Genomic DNA, 18,127 nt, shown 5'->3' with positions numbered 1-18,127 from the left:
TTCTGGGGAACTTGATTTTTGGTATTGAAATGCAGGCATTTATCTTTCTCACTGGAAGGGGCTGGTTATCTTTATTTATTTATGTATTCATTTATTTATTGCTCCAAGCAGTAATATATCCTCTCAATACAAGATTCGAAAGATACAAAGAGGTATAGGGTGAAAAGTAAATGTCTCTTCCTCTTTTGCTCCTAGACACCCAGTTACCCTTCTTGAAGGCAACCACTGATACCAGTTGCTTGTGTATCCTTCCAGAATGTTCTCTCTTTAGTTATTTCTACCCAAGGACAAATGTGAGCAGCACACCTGACTGGGAAGCCACAGAAGGGAAAGCTGGTGAAATTCGTCTTCATTGTTCACTCTGTTGCCTTTGGATGGCCCTTCTTGTCTCCATCTCCCCACTGTTCTGCTCACCCCGATCTAGCCTTTCCTTCCTAGAGAGAACCACCAGCTTTGAACAGTTTTATTCCTCAGGACCCTGCTTGCTCAGAGCCCTGAGGGGCTGTCTTGGCTGAGAAATTCACCCTTACTAAGGAATTTATGGGTGTCTGTGGATTGGTGGCCCATCCTTTTCACAAAACATGTTAACATTTTAATAAGAGCTTCAATCAAAAATATGACTTGAATAATGGGGATCTCAGGTGCTTTGTTGTAACAGGCCAACAGGGCAGAATATTTTTTCCAAAATGTATGACCTTGTGGCTCTTCCCATTTACTTCCTCTGTGGGTATCAGGCCAACTGGGTATCCTGAAACTTTGACCACCTGAAATTGTTTGGCTCCCATGGCAGGGCAGTAAGGATCCTGGTCTTGACTTTTTTTTAAAGGATGTGTACACTTAAAGTTTTTAAAACAAAATTTTCAATGCTGTAGACATTTCTCCTCTAACTATAGCCTGAAATCTTATCCAAAAAAGAAACAACTGTAATGACAAATAGGAGAATTATTCTGACTTTAATATTTACCAAATGTTATCTTATTCTTCCCCTTTTAAAATAATATTTAAAATACAAGGTTGGAGCAGATTGTTTCACAAATTCAACATTTTCCCCAGTCAGGGGTTGGGAGGAGGCAACTATATCTACTGGGATTTACTGAAAAATTCTGTTTGTGAATGGAATTCATTATGGGATTTTTGTTTTGCTCTTTATTTTTAAATTTTTTAATTTCCATAGGTTTTTGGGGGAACAGGTAGTACTTGGTTACATGAGTACACTCGTTAGTGGTGATTTGTGAGATTTTGGTGCACCCATCACCCGAGCAAGTATACAGTTGCAAAATTCATTTTTATTTCCACAGGTGTTATATTCTTTTTATATAATTAGGCACAACTTCACAACTCCACAACTCAAGGAGAGGAACAGTAGGTATCTCTGTCAAAGTCATCTGCAGTAAAGAAAAAAAGAACATTTTCAGCTGTGGCATCAGGGATTTTGCACGTAGTAGAGGCAGAAGAAAATTTTATTAAATGAAGGAAAAAATAAAGAAATTAGAAGAGAAGAAAAGGATGCAGTGCCTACTTTGGACCATTTTATATAAAACTGGGGTGAATTAATTCATCCTGACAGAAGTGCCTATCTTCTTCCTAAACTGTGAATAGCAGGCAGCATTATTGACCTTAACCTTAACCTAGAAGAGGATATTTATGCACAAACCTTGGAGGCCTTCAGGAGGAGATGACGTAAAATGCAAACACACACACCTATATCCCTTATGGATTTGATATTCTTGCACTGAAAGTTTGGCTATTTCCCAAGTTTGAGAATGCCTGGTGGTACAGAGGGCATGATTTTTCACTCTGCTAATAGAATCAAGCTTCTGGCTGCCACCAATACAATGGTAGCACTCAGATTTCAGTTTTAGAGCCTGTGGTAGGTCTACCTGCCCCACTGGCTCAGTTAGTCTCAACTGATGATCACTTTAATGCTGGTTTTCTAGGTCTATTGATTGTTAAGACAACATCAATATCCTGGACATGGTATTTGCTAGTGATCCTCTGAAGCAAAATATGTACATATTGGGTTGTATATTTGCTACTTAAACATTAGTCCCCAGGAACATCAAGAAATCCAATATTAACTAACTCTCTTGAAAAATGTTATTTCCCAACCAGCCCCAACTATTATGTACTCAGGCGTTTCCACAACCCATACCTTGTCTATGCCATGTCATCCCAGTGCCTTTATATGAGCATGAAGACATATCCACAGGTTAGTTGGCCAGAGTCTGATAAATGAAAGGTTTTTTTCATGCATACCACTAACTGTCCCATACAAAGATGGGAGACTGAGACTCTATACACTAGTCAACCCCAGCCTAAACTGGAAAATAATGTTGCCTCTTACACAGTCCTGAAGCTGGCAGGCACTTTACAAATTATCCATTCCAGTTCCCTCATATTAAAGGTAGAAAAAATGTAGCTCCAAGCAGGGAAGTGATGTGCTCAAGGTCACAGAGTGACTGGCAGAGCTGGAGCCTGAACCAAAGCCTTTCAACTTCAAGTTTAATGGGTTTTTTTTAAAATCTACCATGCTGCTTCCACATTGCCTTCAGCCCTTGGATGTAGAATTGGTTTTTGGAGCCAACATAAAGAAAACTACTAGTGGATGAGGCAGTCCTACCTCCAGCACTGAAAAGGTGGGAGAATGACTACAGCCAGGCCACCAAAGTGTGTGTGGACTGGAGTACACTTTGGTCTTAAAGAAAGGCAACAAAAGACCACTGCATCATCATCTAACTAGAAGCGCACATGCAGAAAGAATCATCACAATATCAACCTGAAGTTCTTCAGTTCTTGCTCACTTTGCCTTTCTCTTTACTTTAAACCTGTAGGCCAATCCTTTTCCTACACTTTCTCTTCTTACATAATTAGGCACAACACCCCATCCCCAACTGAACATCTGTCTCTGCTTAGAAATATGGCTTCCTATGGAAGAAGCTCAGCACCTAAGAATGATGTGTATCTCTGAGAGTTTCCTTGGTAGGTGTACTAGCCCTGAGAGCCAGAAGACCTGAGTTCTGGCTCCAGTTGTACTGGATGGCTGAAGGCTGAGTGGCTGGCCCCAGTTCTACTGGCTGGTTAGGATGGGCTCAGTGACTGTCAATAAGGATTTTCCTTTTCCCCAACTGAGGTTCCTCAACTGTAAAATGAAGGGATTGGCCTAGACAACGTCTAAGGTTCCTTCTGGTTTCAACAGTCTGTGACAATTGTTTTTAATTACTCATGAATTTTCTAACCTCCCATCTCTTCTTTCCTCTATTGGTCTAACAACATATTTATACTTAGTAAATTTACTGGGCACAAAAACACCTATACACGCTTCTGTACACATTTCTATGTTTCTACATACACTTTCTCAGTCAAGAATGAGTCGAGGCATATATGTGCACATATGCATCTAGTTTTGAAGAGGAAGTATCATCCAAGACCCAGTATGTGGTCTCACGTTAGTTCAATATCTCTGGAATATGAATGTAGACAACACAGCATTTTTCTTACCATTTGGAAAGCTTATTTCTGAAGGTGTGCCTTGCACAGAGCCTAAAGATTTGAAAGTGGAGCTAGTTGCAGTTGACTTGAGGGATGGTATCAACAGTTTGTGCTCAAAGGTTTTCTTTAGTCCCTCCTGTTTATAGCCAATGTTTATCTGACATCGGCTGCTCCCATCTGAAATGATAGCAAGAAAAGTTAAAAATATAAAACTCATCAAATTCTATACTTAAAGTAGTGAATTTTATGATGTATGATTTACACATCAATAATGTGGTTTAAAAAAATACAAAGCTCTATGCACAATGTTCATTCTGGGTACCTCAAGGAGTCAGCTTTTCTATGAAGTTGTAAGAAGTAGGTTTATACTTTAATGTGTGGTACAGGAAGAGACAATTCACGTACCAAGGATGCCTGCTTTTCCCAGAGCACAAGGACCAAAAGATTACTGATATGGCCAGCATAAAGTGGGTAATGGGGGAATCTCAGTGCTACTTACAGAATCTTAGAGTTCAAGTGCTGCCTTCCCTAAAGAAAATGGATTCAGCTTTGTATTGAGACTGAGAGAAGCTGCCTGAATTGGATGGAAGATCCTTTTGATACGTAGAACATCAGTTTGCCTGCACTGGAAACATTCTCAAGGGAAGCACCAGTGTTAAGAGGCAACATCTGAGTTCAATACATCCCCCAGTTTGTGAGCCATCAGTACACCTGTGCAGCCCACTGGTCATGCATCTCAGGAATGCTTATAAGTTCCCTCCATCTCCACCACCACCCCTTGCTTCCTACATCCAGTCAACCCACTGTTGGCTACCAGCCAGAAGCCCTTGAGACCCAGTGACTGGAACACAGTAGGCACTCAGTCAATGTTCTTTTAATTGAATTGAGACTGATGTGACAGTGAGGGTAAGCAATCCAAGGAATCTGGGCCAAAACAAAAGCATCCCTAGTTTAAAATATGGCCCAAGTCACATCCTCCACTTAACTTCATTCATCTCAGTTTAAAAGCACATGGGGGTGGGATGGGGGGTGGAGAGTTGGGGAGAGATAGCATGAGGAGAAATGCCAGATATAGGTGAAGGGGAGGAAGGCAGCAAATCACACTGCCATGCGTGTACCTATGCAACAATCTTGCATGTTCTTCACATGTACCCCAAAACCTAAAATGCAATAAAAAAAAAAGTAATAGTGAAAAAAAAAAAGCACAAATCATTTTCATGACATGGAAACAGCCTGTGTTTTGATGCTGATGCTGTATGAACTCAAGTTAGGAGACAAATTAATCTGATCAGTTTTGTAAAACATGTAAAATTCAAAACTTCATCCAAACTGACATCTTACCAGAAGAGTTATCCAATCGCAACCACCCACAACAGAGGTGTATCTGCCACTGCTCCCGCACACTCTCCTTCATCACACAGTGAAACACAAAAATGAGGAATCCTAAGCCAGGAGAAGAAGGTCAGTCTTTTTCAGTTTCTTTCACGTGCTGTCACCAATGCCCTGACTCAGGCCCGCTCCTATCACAAGAAATGCTGCTTTCCAGGAACCTCAGGGCCATTACTGACTTTCTGATCTTGTCTTTGTAGCATCCCTCCCACAGGCAAAAAGGTCTGTATCAAGACTTCATGTCAACCCCTGCTTTGCCCCTGGGCTGCCGTTCATCCAAGAGCATGAGATGTAAGGTAGCCCATCTCTGAGATTGCTGTCAATGATCCCAACATCCTAGCATTGACATCCTTGTGTAGTTTCCTTCCAGATTGTACCACCAGAATATAGCAGAAGGGATGGCATGTCACTTCCAAGATTAGATTATAAAAGACATATTTCTCTCTCTCTCTCTCCCCTCTCTCTCTCTCTCTCTCTCATCTCTCTCTCTGTCTCTCACTTGCTTGCTCTCGCTCTGGTCACTCTGAAGGAAGCCAAGTATTTTGTCCTGAGAACATCCTGGCATCCCTATGGAGAGACACACATGATAAGGAACTGAGGCTTCCAGTCCACAACCATGTGAGTGAGCCTTCCTGGAAGCACATTCCCTAGCCTCGGTCAAGTTTTCAGATGACTACAGCTCCAGATGACAGCTTGACTACAAATTCACGACAGTCTCTGAGTCAGAAACACCCAGCTAAGCTGCTCCTGAATTCCTGATCCCCAGACACTGTGTGAGATAATAAATATTTGTTGTTTTGGGCTGGTAAAATTTGGGAGTAATATGTTACATAGCAATAAATAACTATTACACATGCTTTTTGGCATGATGACACCATGTGGAAACCACAGATTTGGCCCCCAACTTCTAATGCCAGCCCTGATTTTGTCCTGCAAGTGGGAGGGAGGGGGCTGAAAGTATTTGCCAACATGCTGGCCATTTCTCATTGCCACCCTGTAAAATCTCTCCTTGGAAGATGAAGGTATGATTTAATATTATCTTGGCTGGGTGTATTGGCTCAAGTCTGTAATCCCAGCACTTTGGGAGACCAAGGCAGGTGGATCACTTGAAGCCAGAAGTTCAAGACCAACTTGGTCAACATGGAGAAACCCCATCTCTATTAAAAATACAAAAATTAGCTGGGTGTGGTGGCACATGCCTGTAATCCCATCTACTTGGGAGGCTGAGGTACGAGAATCACTTGAACCCGGGGCGCGGTGGTTGCAGTGAGCCAGAATCGAGCCGCTACACTCCAGCCTGAGCAATAGAGCAAGACAGTCTAAAAAAAAAATGATCTTGATTGCAAATTCCCTGGAGGACCAATTAAATTTCCTGCAGTTGGGGGTAGAATTGGCAGAAATAACTCCTGTCAACAGCCTGACTTTTATTTACGGTCCATTATAAAAAGTCTTTATCCACAAAGCCTTTCCAGATGCTTCAAACTGAAACCCATTTTTCCCACTTCTGAACTCTTATAACATTTTGTTTCTTGTATTATTTGCTATACTTAGCCATGTAATTATTTATCTATTTCCCATTTCTCCACCTAGCTGTTGAGTCTTTGAGGGCCGAGATATGTTTTCTTTTCATATTTATGTCATTTTGGCCTTGGTCTTTAGTACACTAAGTGCTGCAGCTCAATAAATATTTGTTGATTAGAACTTCAAGGCACTTCATACAGAAACTCTCACATCCATCTACAACATAGTGATAACTTCTTGAGCCTCAAAATACTTATTTTGACCCAAGTGCAGTTTGGAAACCTTTATTCTCTATACAGGTTTAGATTGCCTCTACATTGGTCGGCAGTCCTGAAGGTAAACGATTAGTGTCAGAGACGTCTTAACCCATTGCAAACTGAGCACCAGTCAATTGTAAATGTCCCCAAAGCAAATTTCAGCTAGAGCACTACTGGAAGTAAAGGATCTCAGTTGAGGCAAGTGACAGTCTCCTGCCATTCTGTCCTGGTTTGACCACATCTCCCACCAGCACCATGTTAAGTTTGGGAGGCTTTGTTTTAAGAGGAAGATGGCAAACAGAAGTATTCAAGAATACAGTGAAGAAAGATGGTGATGAACTTGAAGAAAAGCTGAAATAGCTGGGATGTTGTATCTAGATTTAAAAACAAACAAACAAAAACCTTGGAGTGGAAAACATAGGATGGGAAGAGATGGTAACGTAGCCACAGATCTGAAAGGTCTGTCATGAAAAGGACAAATTAGGCTTGTATCTGTATGTTTGTCAGGTTAGAACCAGGAGCAATGGCAGAAAGTTCCAGGGCAACCACGTACTAACAAATCACAGCTAGTGTTTATTTAGCAATGAGTATATGATAGGCATTGTACTATTAGTCCCATTTTTATAGTTGAGAGAACTTGGAGTCCAAGAAGCCTAGTAAACTTGACCCAGGTCACAGAGCTAACATTGAGCTGCCAGAACCAGGCCTGAATGCAGGCAGTCTGACTATAGAGCCCAAGGGATAAACTGCTGTACTTTACACTAGCCTCAGCTAAGGAAAGCTGGTACCACATCAGAGCTAATAAGAAGTTAAACGCTTTGCTTTATGGAATGGTGAGTTCTCAGTCCCTGGAAAGTTTCAGACAGAGGCAAGTGACTTCCTGTTTCTCGATATGAAGTTTGATTGGAAAGATCTTGGCTCCCTAGCCCCAGCCCTGAGACTCTGATTCCAGGTAGGAGGCAGCAATCTGGAGGCTAAACGGAATGGCATGTCTCGCTAACTCTCCCAAGGGCTTTATCTCCGTGTGTAACCAAACAACTGCGGTGACAAATTCAGCAGCGTTCACTGTTCTTCTGAGCAGCAGCCACCTGGAAGGCGGTGCAGCACCCCAAGGAGAGCAAACCACAGTCTCAGAGCAGGCAAAACTCCTCCAGTTTCAGCATGTACAAGGGGTGACAGTGACATCAAGCACCTATTACTGCTCTGATTTCTTGCATGGTGTTTAGTTAGTTTTCAGACTTAAAGGTTATTCTGTGAATTCCAATGAGCTGCCTGCCAGCTCTCCCCCTCTGCCTGACAGCCTTCCTTTTCCTTTCCAATAACAGATTGATCTGCTTACTCACCAGAAAAACACAGGCATGAGGGACGATGTCAGGTTTTTGTCACCTGCATTTTTATTTGTGCATTCCTCCTTCACAAATAGCTCATCATGAGCATAATTTTTCCCACTTGACCACAGGCCACCCCCATCCCCTTCAACCAGCATTGCAAGCTTGCCATTTGTCTTTTTAATGGCTACTTTGCTCACTGTTCCACTGCTCGTTTTGGAGGTTATTTGGGTCGCGCTTTGCATGCGCGCGCGCGCGTGTGTGTGTGTGTGTGTGTGTGAGAGAGAGAGAGAGAGAGAGAGAGAGAGAGAGAAACTCTGGGCTTTGAAAACACCTTTGCTACAAGATGGCACATTCTATCTCGTAGGCATTTTATGCAAGATTGACAAGACTTGGTGCTTGATGGACATAAGGCATATCTGACAGAGAGAGCTTGGCTCTGTTGATGCTGGATCTATGGGACTTTGATTTTAGTTTTCAAGAAATACCCAATTAGAACACGTATATACTGTTGGTGGGAATGCAAATTAGTTCTGCCACTGTGGAAAGCAGTTTGAAGATTTCTCAAAGGAATTAAAACAGAGCTACTATTTGACCCAGCAATCCCATTATTGGGTATACATCCAAAAGAAAATAGATCACTCTACCAAAAACACACATGCACCCTTATGTTCATTGCAAAGATATTCACAACAGCTAAGACATGGAATCAAACTAGGTGCCCATTAATGGTGGACTGGATAAAGAAAGTGTCTACATAGCCACCATGGAATACCACACAGCTATAAAAAAGAATGAGATCATGTCATTTGCAGCAGCATGGATGCAGTTAGGGGCTATTATACTAAGCGCATTAATGCAGGAACAGAAAAGCAAGTACTGCATGTTCTCATTTTTAAGTGAAAGCTAAATATTGGGGCACACATGGACATAACGATGGCAACAATAGACAACTGGGGACGACTATAGGGAAAAGGAGGGAGAAACTAAGGGTTGAAAAGCTATAGGGTACTATGTTCACTACCTAGATGATGGGATCATTCATACCCCAAGCCTCAGCATCACATGATATACCCAGGTAACAGACCTGCACATGTACCCCCTAAATCTGAAATTAAAATTGGAAAAGAGAAACACCCTATTAAATTCTGCTTCTATCCATGCAGGCTCCCTCCTTAGATGCTACTTTCCACCGTAAGAGTAGTTTTGAAAACACTTCTGCCCATCATTTTTAAGCTTAAAATTGCCCTGCTTTCTTGATTTTTCGCCAGCTTTCTTTAACCTGTCTTTCCACAAAATGAGTACATTTCCTCTCAGAATCAGTGAGTGAAAAAGAAGCCTGGAGTTACCACAGTGGAGGAAGTCTTCACAGGCACCTGGGTTCTAATCCATTTCGTGGACATTCTACACCAAGACTGGTTAAGCTCTTGAGGTTAGAGCAACAAGTTAGAGTACCGTAGTGTGGGCCAGGCAGTTCTGTCCACAGAAAAAGTGTAGAACCATCACCAGGGCCTCAGTCCTACACTAGAATACAACCTTCAGTTCTACACTAGGATTCAAGCAAGTGCCAGTAACCTCCAAGGGAACCAAGCGAGGGTGGTATGGAAAGATTCTGAAAATTCCATTCCTACTACCAGAGGCAAGAAAAATGGCATGTGAAGGAAGAACAACACACTTTGCGACTTCTTACATTCCAATTAGAACATGGCTGTATAAAGTTGGCAGGATCTGGTGGGACAGAAAGTTTCCATTAATACACCTCATTGCTCTAAAATGAGATGGTTTCTTGAGTCATAAAACATAAATGCAAAAGCCATGCCTTCTGCTACACTGCTTTCCCATCTCCCTGCAGCACTTTGCAAGTGCCTGGCATATAATAACTGCATGCCAATTAATTTTTCCCAAGGTCCCTCAGGGATTAACAATGACCACAATAAAGGGTTCAGAGGTTTGTAAGACACTGCATTAAAACAAATTTTTAAAGGCATTTTTTTCATAATAGAGCTTTTACCATGCTAATGTATATTGCGCTATTCTAAGAATGGGGGGATGTATTTGCCACATTTCTCAAAGTTATTTGGCCATAGAACCTTTTCCTTGTGGGAGCATCCCATGGGACCATTAGTGGGCTTCAGTATTGAAAAGAAGGGTTTATTAAATGAAAAAAATAGTGGAGAGAGCGAAGGGAGACTCTAACTCAATGAAATGCCAAGTTGACACTCAGCCTGTCCTGGTAGCCAAAATGGACCAAACTTTGAGGATAAAAAAGCTTGGGGTAGAACTGAAGACTCCCACAAAATCATTTTGCATGCCTCTTCCCCCCAATATTTTTAATAGTCAAAATCAGGTTAAAATGAACACCAGCAATTACTCAGAGTTATATGAACCAGATCCCTACCTTTTTCTTTTTTCTTTTTTTCAGACGGAGTCTCACTCTGTTTCCCAGGCTGGAGTGCAGTGGCACGATTATAGCTCACTGCAGCCTCTGCCTCCTGGGGTTTGAGTGATTCTCCTGCCTCAGCCTCCCAAGTAGCTGAGACTACAGGCACACACCACCATGCCCGGCTATTTTTTATGTTTTTTAGTAGAGACAGGGTTTCACCATGTTGACCAGGCTGGTCTCTAACTCCTGACCTCAAGTGATCCTGCTGCCTCAACCTCTCAAAGTGTCATCATTACAGGCATGAGCCATTGCTCCCGGCCCCTAGCTTTTACTACTCATGCCATCTTTTGTCTACCATTTCGTCACTTCATTGATCATTTGTTCATTTCATCAGAATAAAGGAAAATAATTAAAAGATCTCTAGGGCTTTAGTTTAGGATCATCTAATTCGACCAATTACGGTAACTTTTTGAAGATTGTTTTATAGCAAAATCAAGGCTAGAATCTTGGCCTTTCCCACAGCCTTTGCTTTTAATCTTCATTCCTGTATAATTCTATGATAGTATAGCCTGGCTCTTTCCCAAAATATTAGGATATCAGATGCAGATACAGCCTATGGGGTCAAAACTTTAATGTTTCTGCTTTCCAGTTAATTACAATGTTTAGCTGGATTGTGTACCTCAAAATGTCAACATTAGTGTGAATCTGTACATTTTCTAGCACAATGTGTTGCTACAGTGAATAGTGTAAGAAGTATTGCCAATCAGTGTTTGAGATAGACATTTTCAAATAGCTAAAGTTGGGTTAGCTATCTAGGCTTCTCCCTATACCCTTGAGTAAGAGAGAGTGAGCTGTGTGTGCATTTAACAAAGGCTAACATCTAGTTAATGTTTCCAGTGGATGCCTATTAACTCAATGAGAGCAGGGGTCTCTTGAGCATTTTCTTCTCCTTTCACTTTTCAACAGGTGAGATTATTTTCAAAGCAACAAAAGCTTTGCTGGATGTGTAGCTGGCCATGGAAAAGGCAAAAAAGCAGCAGTTACCTTGCAAAGTGTTAAAAATGGCAAATAGATACAAGAAAAAGGTCCTCACGGGTCCCCAGGCAAAAAAGGCAAACCCCCAGGTGAGACCAAGTAAGAATGTCAGGCTTGTTGTGCCTTTGAGGTCATGCAGGATCATCTTCCGCCGTGTCTTCTGGCTTTGGGATTTCACAGAATTCAGTTGAGCAAGAACAGTGCAGAACATGGAGAGATTCAGGAGAAATATGAGGCAAAAATAAGCCACCACTGAGATGTAAAAGATAGAATCATCTTTAATCCAACAACTGTAAGAAACAAAGAAGACTTTCATGAGAAAGGGAAACATAAAGTCCTATTTCTCAGAGACTGAAGATCATCTAGTCAGTTTTATTTCACCCTAAGGACGTCTAGCCTTAGATGAACTGGACAGAGTTCACTCACACCAACTGGAGGCAGAGCTGGGACAAGAACCTGAGCCCCAGTTCAGGGTTGTTTCCAACTCTGACTCAGAAATCCTAGAGGATGTTTCTGCCCTACGTATGCAGAAACCTCTCAGGCTAATTCCCTAGGAAACTATTCTCTTCGTTAACAGCAGGAAAATGATATATTTTCTCCCAAAAAGGCTCTCTGACACCGTGCTCCCACCACCACCTCTGCACACCCACCCAATCACCTTACACCTGAGCTCTTATTTGCAGGATGAATTCTGCTTTACATGGTAAATATCACAGTGAGAGGACGTGAGCAGTGAGTGGCTTTTCTGAATGCTGTATCAAACAATGGTGAGATTATGAAAGTTAACGAAAATACAACAAAAAGAGAACGGCTCTAGGTGTACTGTTTTAAAATATGATGTATTTGGATGACAAATGTAACACTGGCCAGGGGATTGATTAATGACTCTATAGATTTTATTAAAGAAAAAATATGCAGTGCCTCATATGAACAGATACTCCATTTAATAACATTTGCAATTACTGGAGGCATTGTCCCTGATTTTTGAACACAGACAAGCTTGACTAATTTAACTGTGTGTCAACTTAGCTGAGCTCTCTTTTCTAAAACCAGAAAAATCTCCTTTGGTCATGTTGTTTATATTGGTGTGGATACTTTCACATATGTGTGAGTTTTTGTGTGTGTGTTGTAAACGTGTTAAAAAACATTTAATTTTCCTAATAGAGTCTGATATCTAGGGTTCCCTGAATATCATCGGCATTCTTAAAGTACGCCGTAGAAAACTGTTAAAACGACATAGTGTTATATGTTTGGGTAAAGAATCACCTCCAAGACATATTGTTAAGTGAAAAGACCAAGGTGCCAAATGGTGTATATCTACCATTTGGGTAACAAAGTGTGCAAGAGAATATTCATACAAATTTGATTGTTGGTAATAAATTGGTAATACGAATTACCTGAAGGAGGGAAACTGGGTAGCCAGGGGTTGGAAATGGGGTTTACTTTTTATCCTCTACCCTGTTGTACATTTGGATTTTGTTCCATATGCATGAATTACTTCAAAATATAATTTAAAAAAAAAACAACTTTGGCGCTGTCTGCCTCTTACTAACCCAAGTCACATCTGAAAAGTCTCTTTTGGGAAAAAGTGGAGTTGATTTTGTTCTGGTTTTGCTTTTGCTCTTGCTTTTGACGGCTCAAGAAGAATCACCATTAGGTAGACACCGGGGACCTTTTAAGTCACAAAACAGGCAAGGGGGAGAGGATGGAGGGGGAAATGAGAAGGAAGGGAAGAGAAAGAAAAGATAACAAGGAATTTTAATTAGAAAGGATCTGCTGCAAAGGGCAAAGTAATTTTGACCCCTGGAAACTGTCATCTCAATATGAAAGACGGGTGAGTCTTGGAGCAGGACCTCCTACATTTGATTCCAGTCCAGTGGGAGAGGAAATCTATAGTGGAAGGGAACTTGACAGGCAATGATAAGAAGAATGGAACAATCCGAAGTGTAAAATGAGATTGTGCAACCTAAAGTACCACAGGGCAACTATCTACACACCTGTAAAAGAAGGTTCTGGAGACATGGGGTGAAGTGAATTGCTACTCTCTTGTGGTTGTGATTGGGAGAACTAAAGAGATGAGCTTATACATCAAATGAGAAGAAAAGGAAAAAAATGAAAAGAAACAAGAGAACAACAAAGCAGAGGCTGTTTACAAAGGAAAGCTGTTCAGTGTTCTTCAGGGAAGATCTTTGTTGTTGAAAGGTAAAAAATGTTTTCCAAATCATCTCAGAATTTCCTTGTAGTGGACACTAACTCTTTTCAATGACCTGATGTGTGAGTTTTGTAATCATAATAGCTGCCAGTTATACAGCATTTACCATAGAACAGGCAACATGCTGAGCACCTTACATACATGATATTATTTTAATTTGCACAGGACATTAAGAGGAAACATTATTTTCCCCATTTTCCAGAAGATGTAATTGAACTAAAAGGTAAGATAACTTGCTCAAGATCATAGAAGGCCTGGGCAACTAACCGTTACATGAATGTGGCCTTGACTGTTTAGGGCAAAAGGGCTTAGGCTAATTTCTTCCTGAAGTCAGGGTCAAGACCAATTCCAGGCTGACAACACTTTACCATATGCTGCTGGGTCAGAGCCCCACCACCAGAGAAGCAGAGATGCTGGTACTTACAGTGCAGTTGTTGAGCTCAGAGTTCCATACAGATCTTTATTCACAATGACTATGATTGCCACCATGATCGCTGGGATTCCTACAGTGGGAGAGCAAGTCAAAGGTATTTTATCAGGTAGCAAGGAGGGATCCTAATCAATGACTGTGGGTGATGATCCATTAAGACACTGTTTAAATGAGCCACAGATGTGCAGGCATCAAAATACCATTGTTTGCAAAATGTTTATCAATTCTTCTTAAACATTTCTAGGAGTTCTCCAGTCTGCTAAACTAGACAGCATGCCAATGGTTCCAATACAACGCCCACTAGCTATTAAAAATAGCTCAAGTGACAAAAAATCAACTTGGCAAAAGAAGTATCTAGTTAATTGGAATGCACGTTTGCATCAGGCATTTCTTCTCAGATGATGAGCCCCTAATTTTCACTCCCTTTCCACATCGCCCCTTTGTTCCCAGTAGCTTTTTGTCTAGGTCACCTTAGGGGAAGGGCACAGGGCAATCAGCTCCAGCCTTCAATGCTTTTTTGACAGGGAAGCTGTTTCCACACTCGTTACTAGTTTGACATTTTGACTAGATCGACCAGTTAACGACCACTCAATTCGGTCAGACTATAATAAAGCAATCAGTTCAGTCAAAATGGTCAAACGTGAGGAGAGTATAGACACAGGGTTTAAAAATCCAATTTCATGTACATTTGCAAAACTTAAATGATTTCTTTATCTCTCAATTGTATTTCTCCTAGACTAAGAGCATACACCTACATACATTTTAGGGGTTTTGTTACATTTCCAAAGCTGTTCCAAAGCCCAGAATGCCAAGCATGTTGAAAAATCCTCCACTGTCCCCTTCTGTGATAAACAGGATAGTCCCTTCAAATTCTGTATGCCCCCCCCACCCCCGCAGCACAGCACCTAGAATGCTGCTGCAGATATTTTTTAAATACCCCCTGAAATCTGGAAGGGAGGGACAGAGAAGGTCTCATATTTAGAATTTGTGTGGGAGTCTTTAAGCTGTGTTTACATATTGAAATTGTTTTTAAATGATCCCTACTGTTTGTTATTTTTTAAATATGGAAAAAATCTACTGTCTTGGACAGGGACTCATTAGGGTGGTGCAAAAGTAATTCGTTTTTTGTCATTAAAAGTAATAAACCTTTCCAACAGGTTGCTTTGGCATTCGTAAGGCAGAGCTTCAAACATAAACAGATGCTAATATCTATTTTCCTTACAGTTGATTGCCTTTGTCTAAAATGTTGAAATGCTCTGAAACTCCCTGTAGTGGGACAGCTCAGCTGTGGCTCCCTGGTGACCTTGCATGTATCCACACAGACCACGCAGGTAAAGCCTTATCTGAATTTGGACCGTGAGCCCTGTGGTCCTCTACAAATTTGAGAAGATGGGAGGCCTCTGAGGAGGTGCTCCGGGCCACCTCCTATTTGCCTCCCTATCTCCTACAGGAGGCTGTCAGGAGACAGCTTCTCATCCATCATCTCCCAGGGTTCTGGGGAGGTATGGGCCTTTGTACCCTGCCCCCTCAGAATAGGGCTGCGGAATAGAAAACAGCATCACTTCCATTTAAAACTAGCTCCGCAGCCACAGGGAATCCTAAAACTCACGTGGCAGTCATCCATTCCCTTTTGTTTTGATGGTGCTTTTTTTAGTGTGAGGGACAAGAACCTGAGAGCTGGCACTTTTAGGTACCCTTCCTTTCACAGTTTATGTAAGTAATAAACTGAACCTAAGGGTGGCTCATTGTATCTTTTTTTTTTGAGACGAAGTCTCACTTTGTGGCCCAGGCTGGAGTGCAGTGGCACCATCTTGGCTCACTGCAACCTCCGCCTCCCAGATTCAGGCAATTCTCCTGCCTCAGCCTCCTGAGTAGCTGGGATTACAGGCGTGTGCCACCACGCCCAGCTAATTTTTATATTTTTAGTAGAGACGAGGTTTCACTATGTTGGTCAGGCTGGTCTCAAACTCCTGACCTTGTGATCCACCCGCCTTGGCCTCCCAAAGTGCTAGGATTACAGGCGTCAGCCACCACCCCCAGCCTTATTGTATCTTTCTTTACTGATTGAGCCAATCAGGCTTCTCAGCTTGTGTAACTCAAGGTTTTCCTGCTTCCAAGTACCAAGCTTTAGCCTTTCCTGCCTCTCCTTGTAACCCAGGAAATGTGTGTGAAATTAGAAGATCAAAGAGATAAGAAGTGAGCCCTGAAGGAAGGGTTTGAAAAAGAAACTGGGAATGGGTGATGATGAGGGAGAAGGAAAGCCAGGATGGAGTGATATTTACAGTCCTTTCACAATTGGCCATATGTGGGTTATCTGCTTTTTGGATTATTCATGAAGGCTCTTCCACATATTTCAATCCTCTGATTGAATCACGATGAGGGACACAAGGCACCAAGGGGAGTGTATCGACTGCTTTTGGCTCTGTGTTTCTGATGGATTTCAAAGTGTACTAAAACAAGCTTTTAGATTGTGATCTGTTCAGTATTTGCCTGTCTCTGCTCCCCACATTAGCATAGATAATAGCACTGACTGTGTATCCAGTGAAAGCATGTACTATGTTAATGAACTCATTAAAGGGATGAGTAGCTAATTAGGAAGCTATTGTCTTCACAAAAGCAGTGGAAGATAAAATCTATGTTCCTATTTGTACCCTAGGTACGCTACTTAATATACATCTCCTATGCATCTAACACATTTTGTGAACCCCAAATCTGGCTTGAATACACAAGGGAGAGAGAGGAAAGGTACCAAGCTGACCATGTCAGTTAGAAATACAGGAAAGCAAGCCAATGAAATGACATTTGTGTTTGAAAAGATCTACGCTGAGGACCATTCCTGGCTTCTTCCAAGGGCAGCAGTGATCACCACAGTCATAAGGTGTGATGATAATCAGGTTCTGCGTGACCCAGCACTCTTTTACCCATTTCAAGTCCTTTCCCTGTTCTTTACACAATATGGCAAGACCATAGAGCTTAAAAGTCCAAACTATGGAGACAAACTCCCTGGCTCAAATCCCAGCTCTCTTGCCTACTAGCTGTGTGAGTTTGGCAAATTACCTCATCTTTCGGTGCCTCAGTGTTCTCATCTATTAAATGAGAATAATGATGGAATCTAACCTGTAGAGATATTGTGAGGATTAAATGCACATGTAAAGCACTTACAATAGCATTTGGCACATGTAAGTGCTACCTAAGTGTTATCTGTTTTATTAGTATTTGTTGTGACTGTAACTTCCATAAAGGAAGAGATAAAATCTGTTCACTACTGTAGAGCCAGCACTTAGCACAGCACACAATAAGTACCAAATAAATATTTGTGCATTAACTCCTCGTCATGAAGGTTAAGCATTGAATTTATAGAGCAATACATGCAGAAAAAAAAAGATACATGACCAAACACCAACAAGGCGATCCTTAATTTTTTACCTACGATATTAACAGAATCTGTCTAGCAGAGCTAGAATTAGAAAGACACACAGGCTTAAGACATAAATATCAAAAACAATGACAGATATACTTACCCCAACCAACTAGACAAAATTTAAAGATATAATTTGGAATATATATGTTGAAGACTTTGACTAGAGCAAAATACATGTGAACCGCCTCCAGGCCCATCCAAGTCAACGAAACAAGCAGGAAGTAATGAAGTGCCACTGCGGCTGTGATACAAACTCCCGCTTTCTGAAATGATGACAACCAAGAATTGACCAGAAATACCAGGTTTAGCATCAGTAGTGCTGTGCACAGGTTGATCAGGATTTTGGCAGGATAATCTTTTCGAAGTTTGCTAAAAGAGAAAGTACAATATTAGGTAAAGTCTTCTTTTTTTAAATTAAACGTCACCACATCTTGCCTACATAATAAGTGAAAGAATAAAAGAATTACCCATCTTAGCTTATACGTCCTAAATTTCAAAGTCCCCCATCCTCTTTCCAGGTAGAATCGAAGTATAATAAATGTAGTGACCTTCACTAACAGAAATAATAATAGCCTCTCTCAACTAGGCAGTCCCCTTTTTTTCTTTTTATCTTTTAGAAAAAAAGGAAGAAGTTTCCCAGGTATTATGATTCTATCACCACT

At 41.3% G+C, this 18,127-nt stretch overlaps 1 protein-coding gene across 1 annotated transcript in view; it reads right to left on the bottom strand.

The window, feature by feature from the left end:
- Positions 1-831: 831 nt before the first annotated feature.
- ADGRG4 (adhesion G protein-coupled receptor G4) overlaps positions 832-18,127 on the bottom strand; it is a 111,468-nt gene continuing 94,172 nt past the window's right edge. The window contains exons 19-24 of the mRNA XM_032264020.1: positions 17,566-17,834; positions 14,039-14,117; positions 11,412-11,692; positions 4,831-4,932; positions 3,499-3,666; positions 832-1,385 (exon numbers count right to left, since the gene is read on the bottom strand). Coding sequence (XP_032119911.1) covers positions 1,348-1,385; positions 3,499-3,666; positions 4,831-4,932; positions 11,412-11,692; positions 14,039-14,117; positions 17,566-17,834 — 937 coding nt within the window. The 3' untranslated portion in view covers positions 832-1,347. The remainder of the gene's footprint in view (positions 1,386-3,498; positions 3,667-4,830; positions 4,933-11,411; positions 11,693-14,038; positions 14,118-17,565; positions 17,835-18,127) is intronic.

The sequence above is a fragment of the Sapajus apella genome, unplaced genomic scaffold, assembly GCF_009761245.1.
Source record: "Sapajus apella isolate SASKATOON/1434 unplaced genomic scaffold, GSC_monkey_1.0 scaffold141, whole genome shotgun sequence".
Classification (NCBI taxonomy): domain Eukaryota; kingdom Metazoa; phylum Chordata; class Mammalia; order Primates; family Cebidae; genus Sapajus; species Sapajus apella.
Note: the sequence above shows the minus strand (reverse complement) of the source record. Positions and strands in the feature narration are given on the sequence as shown.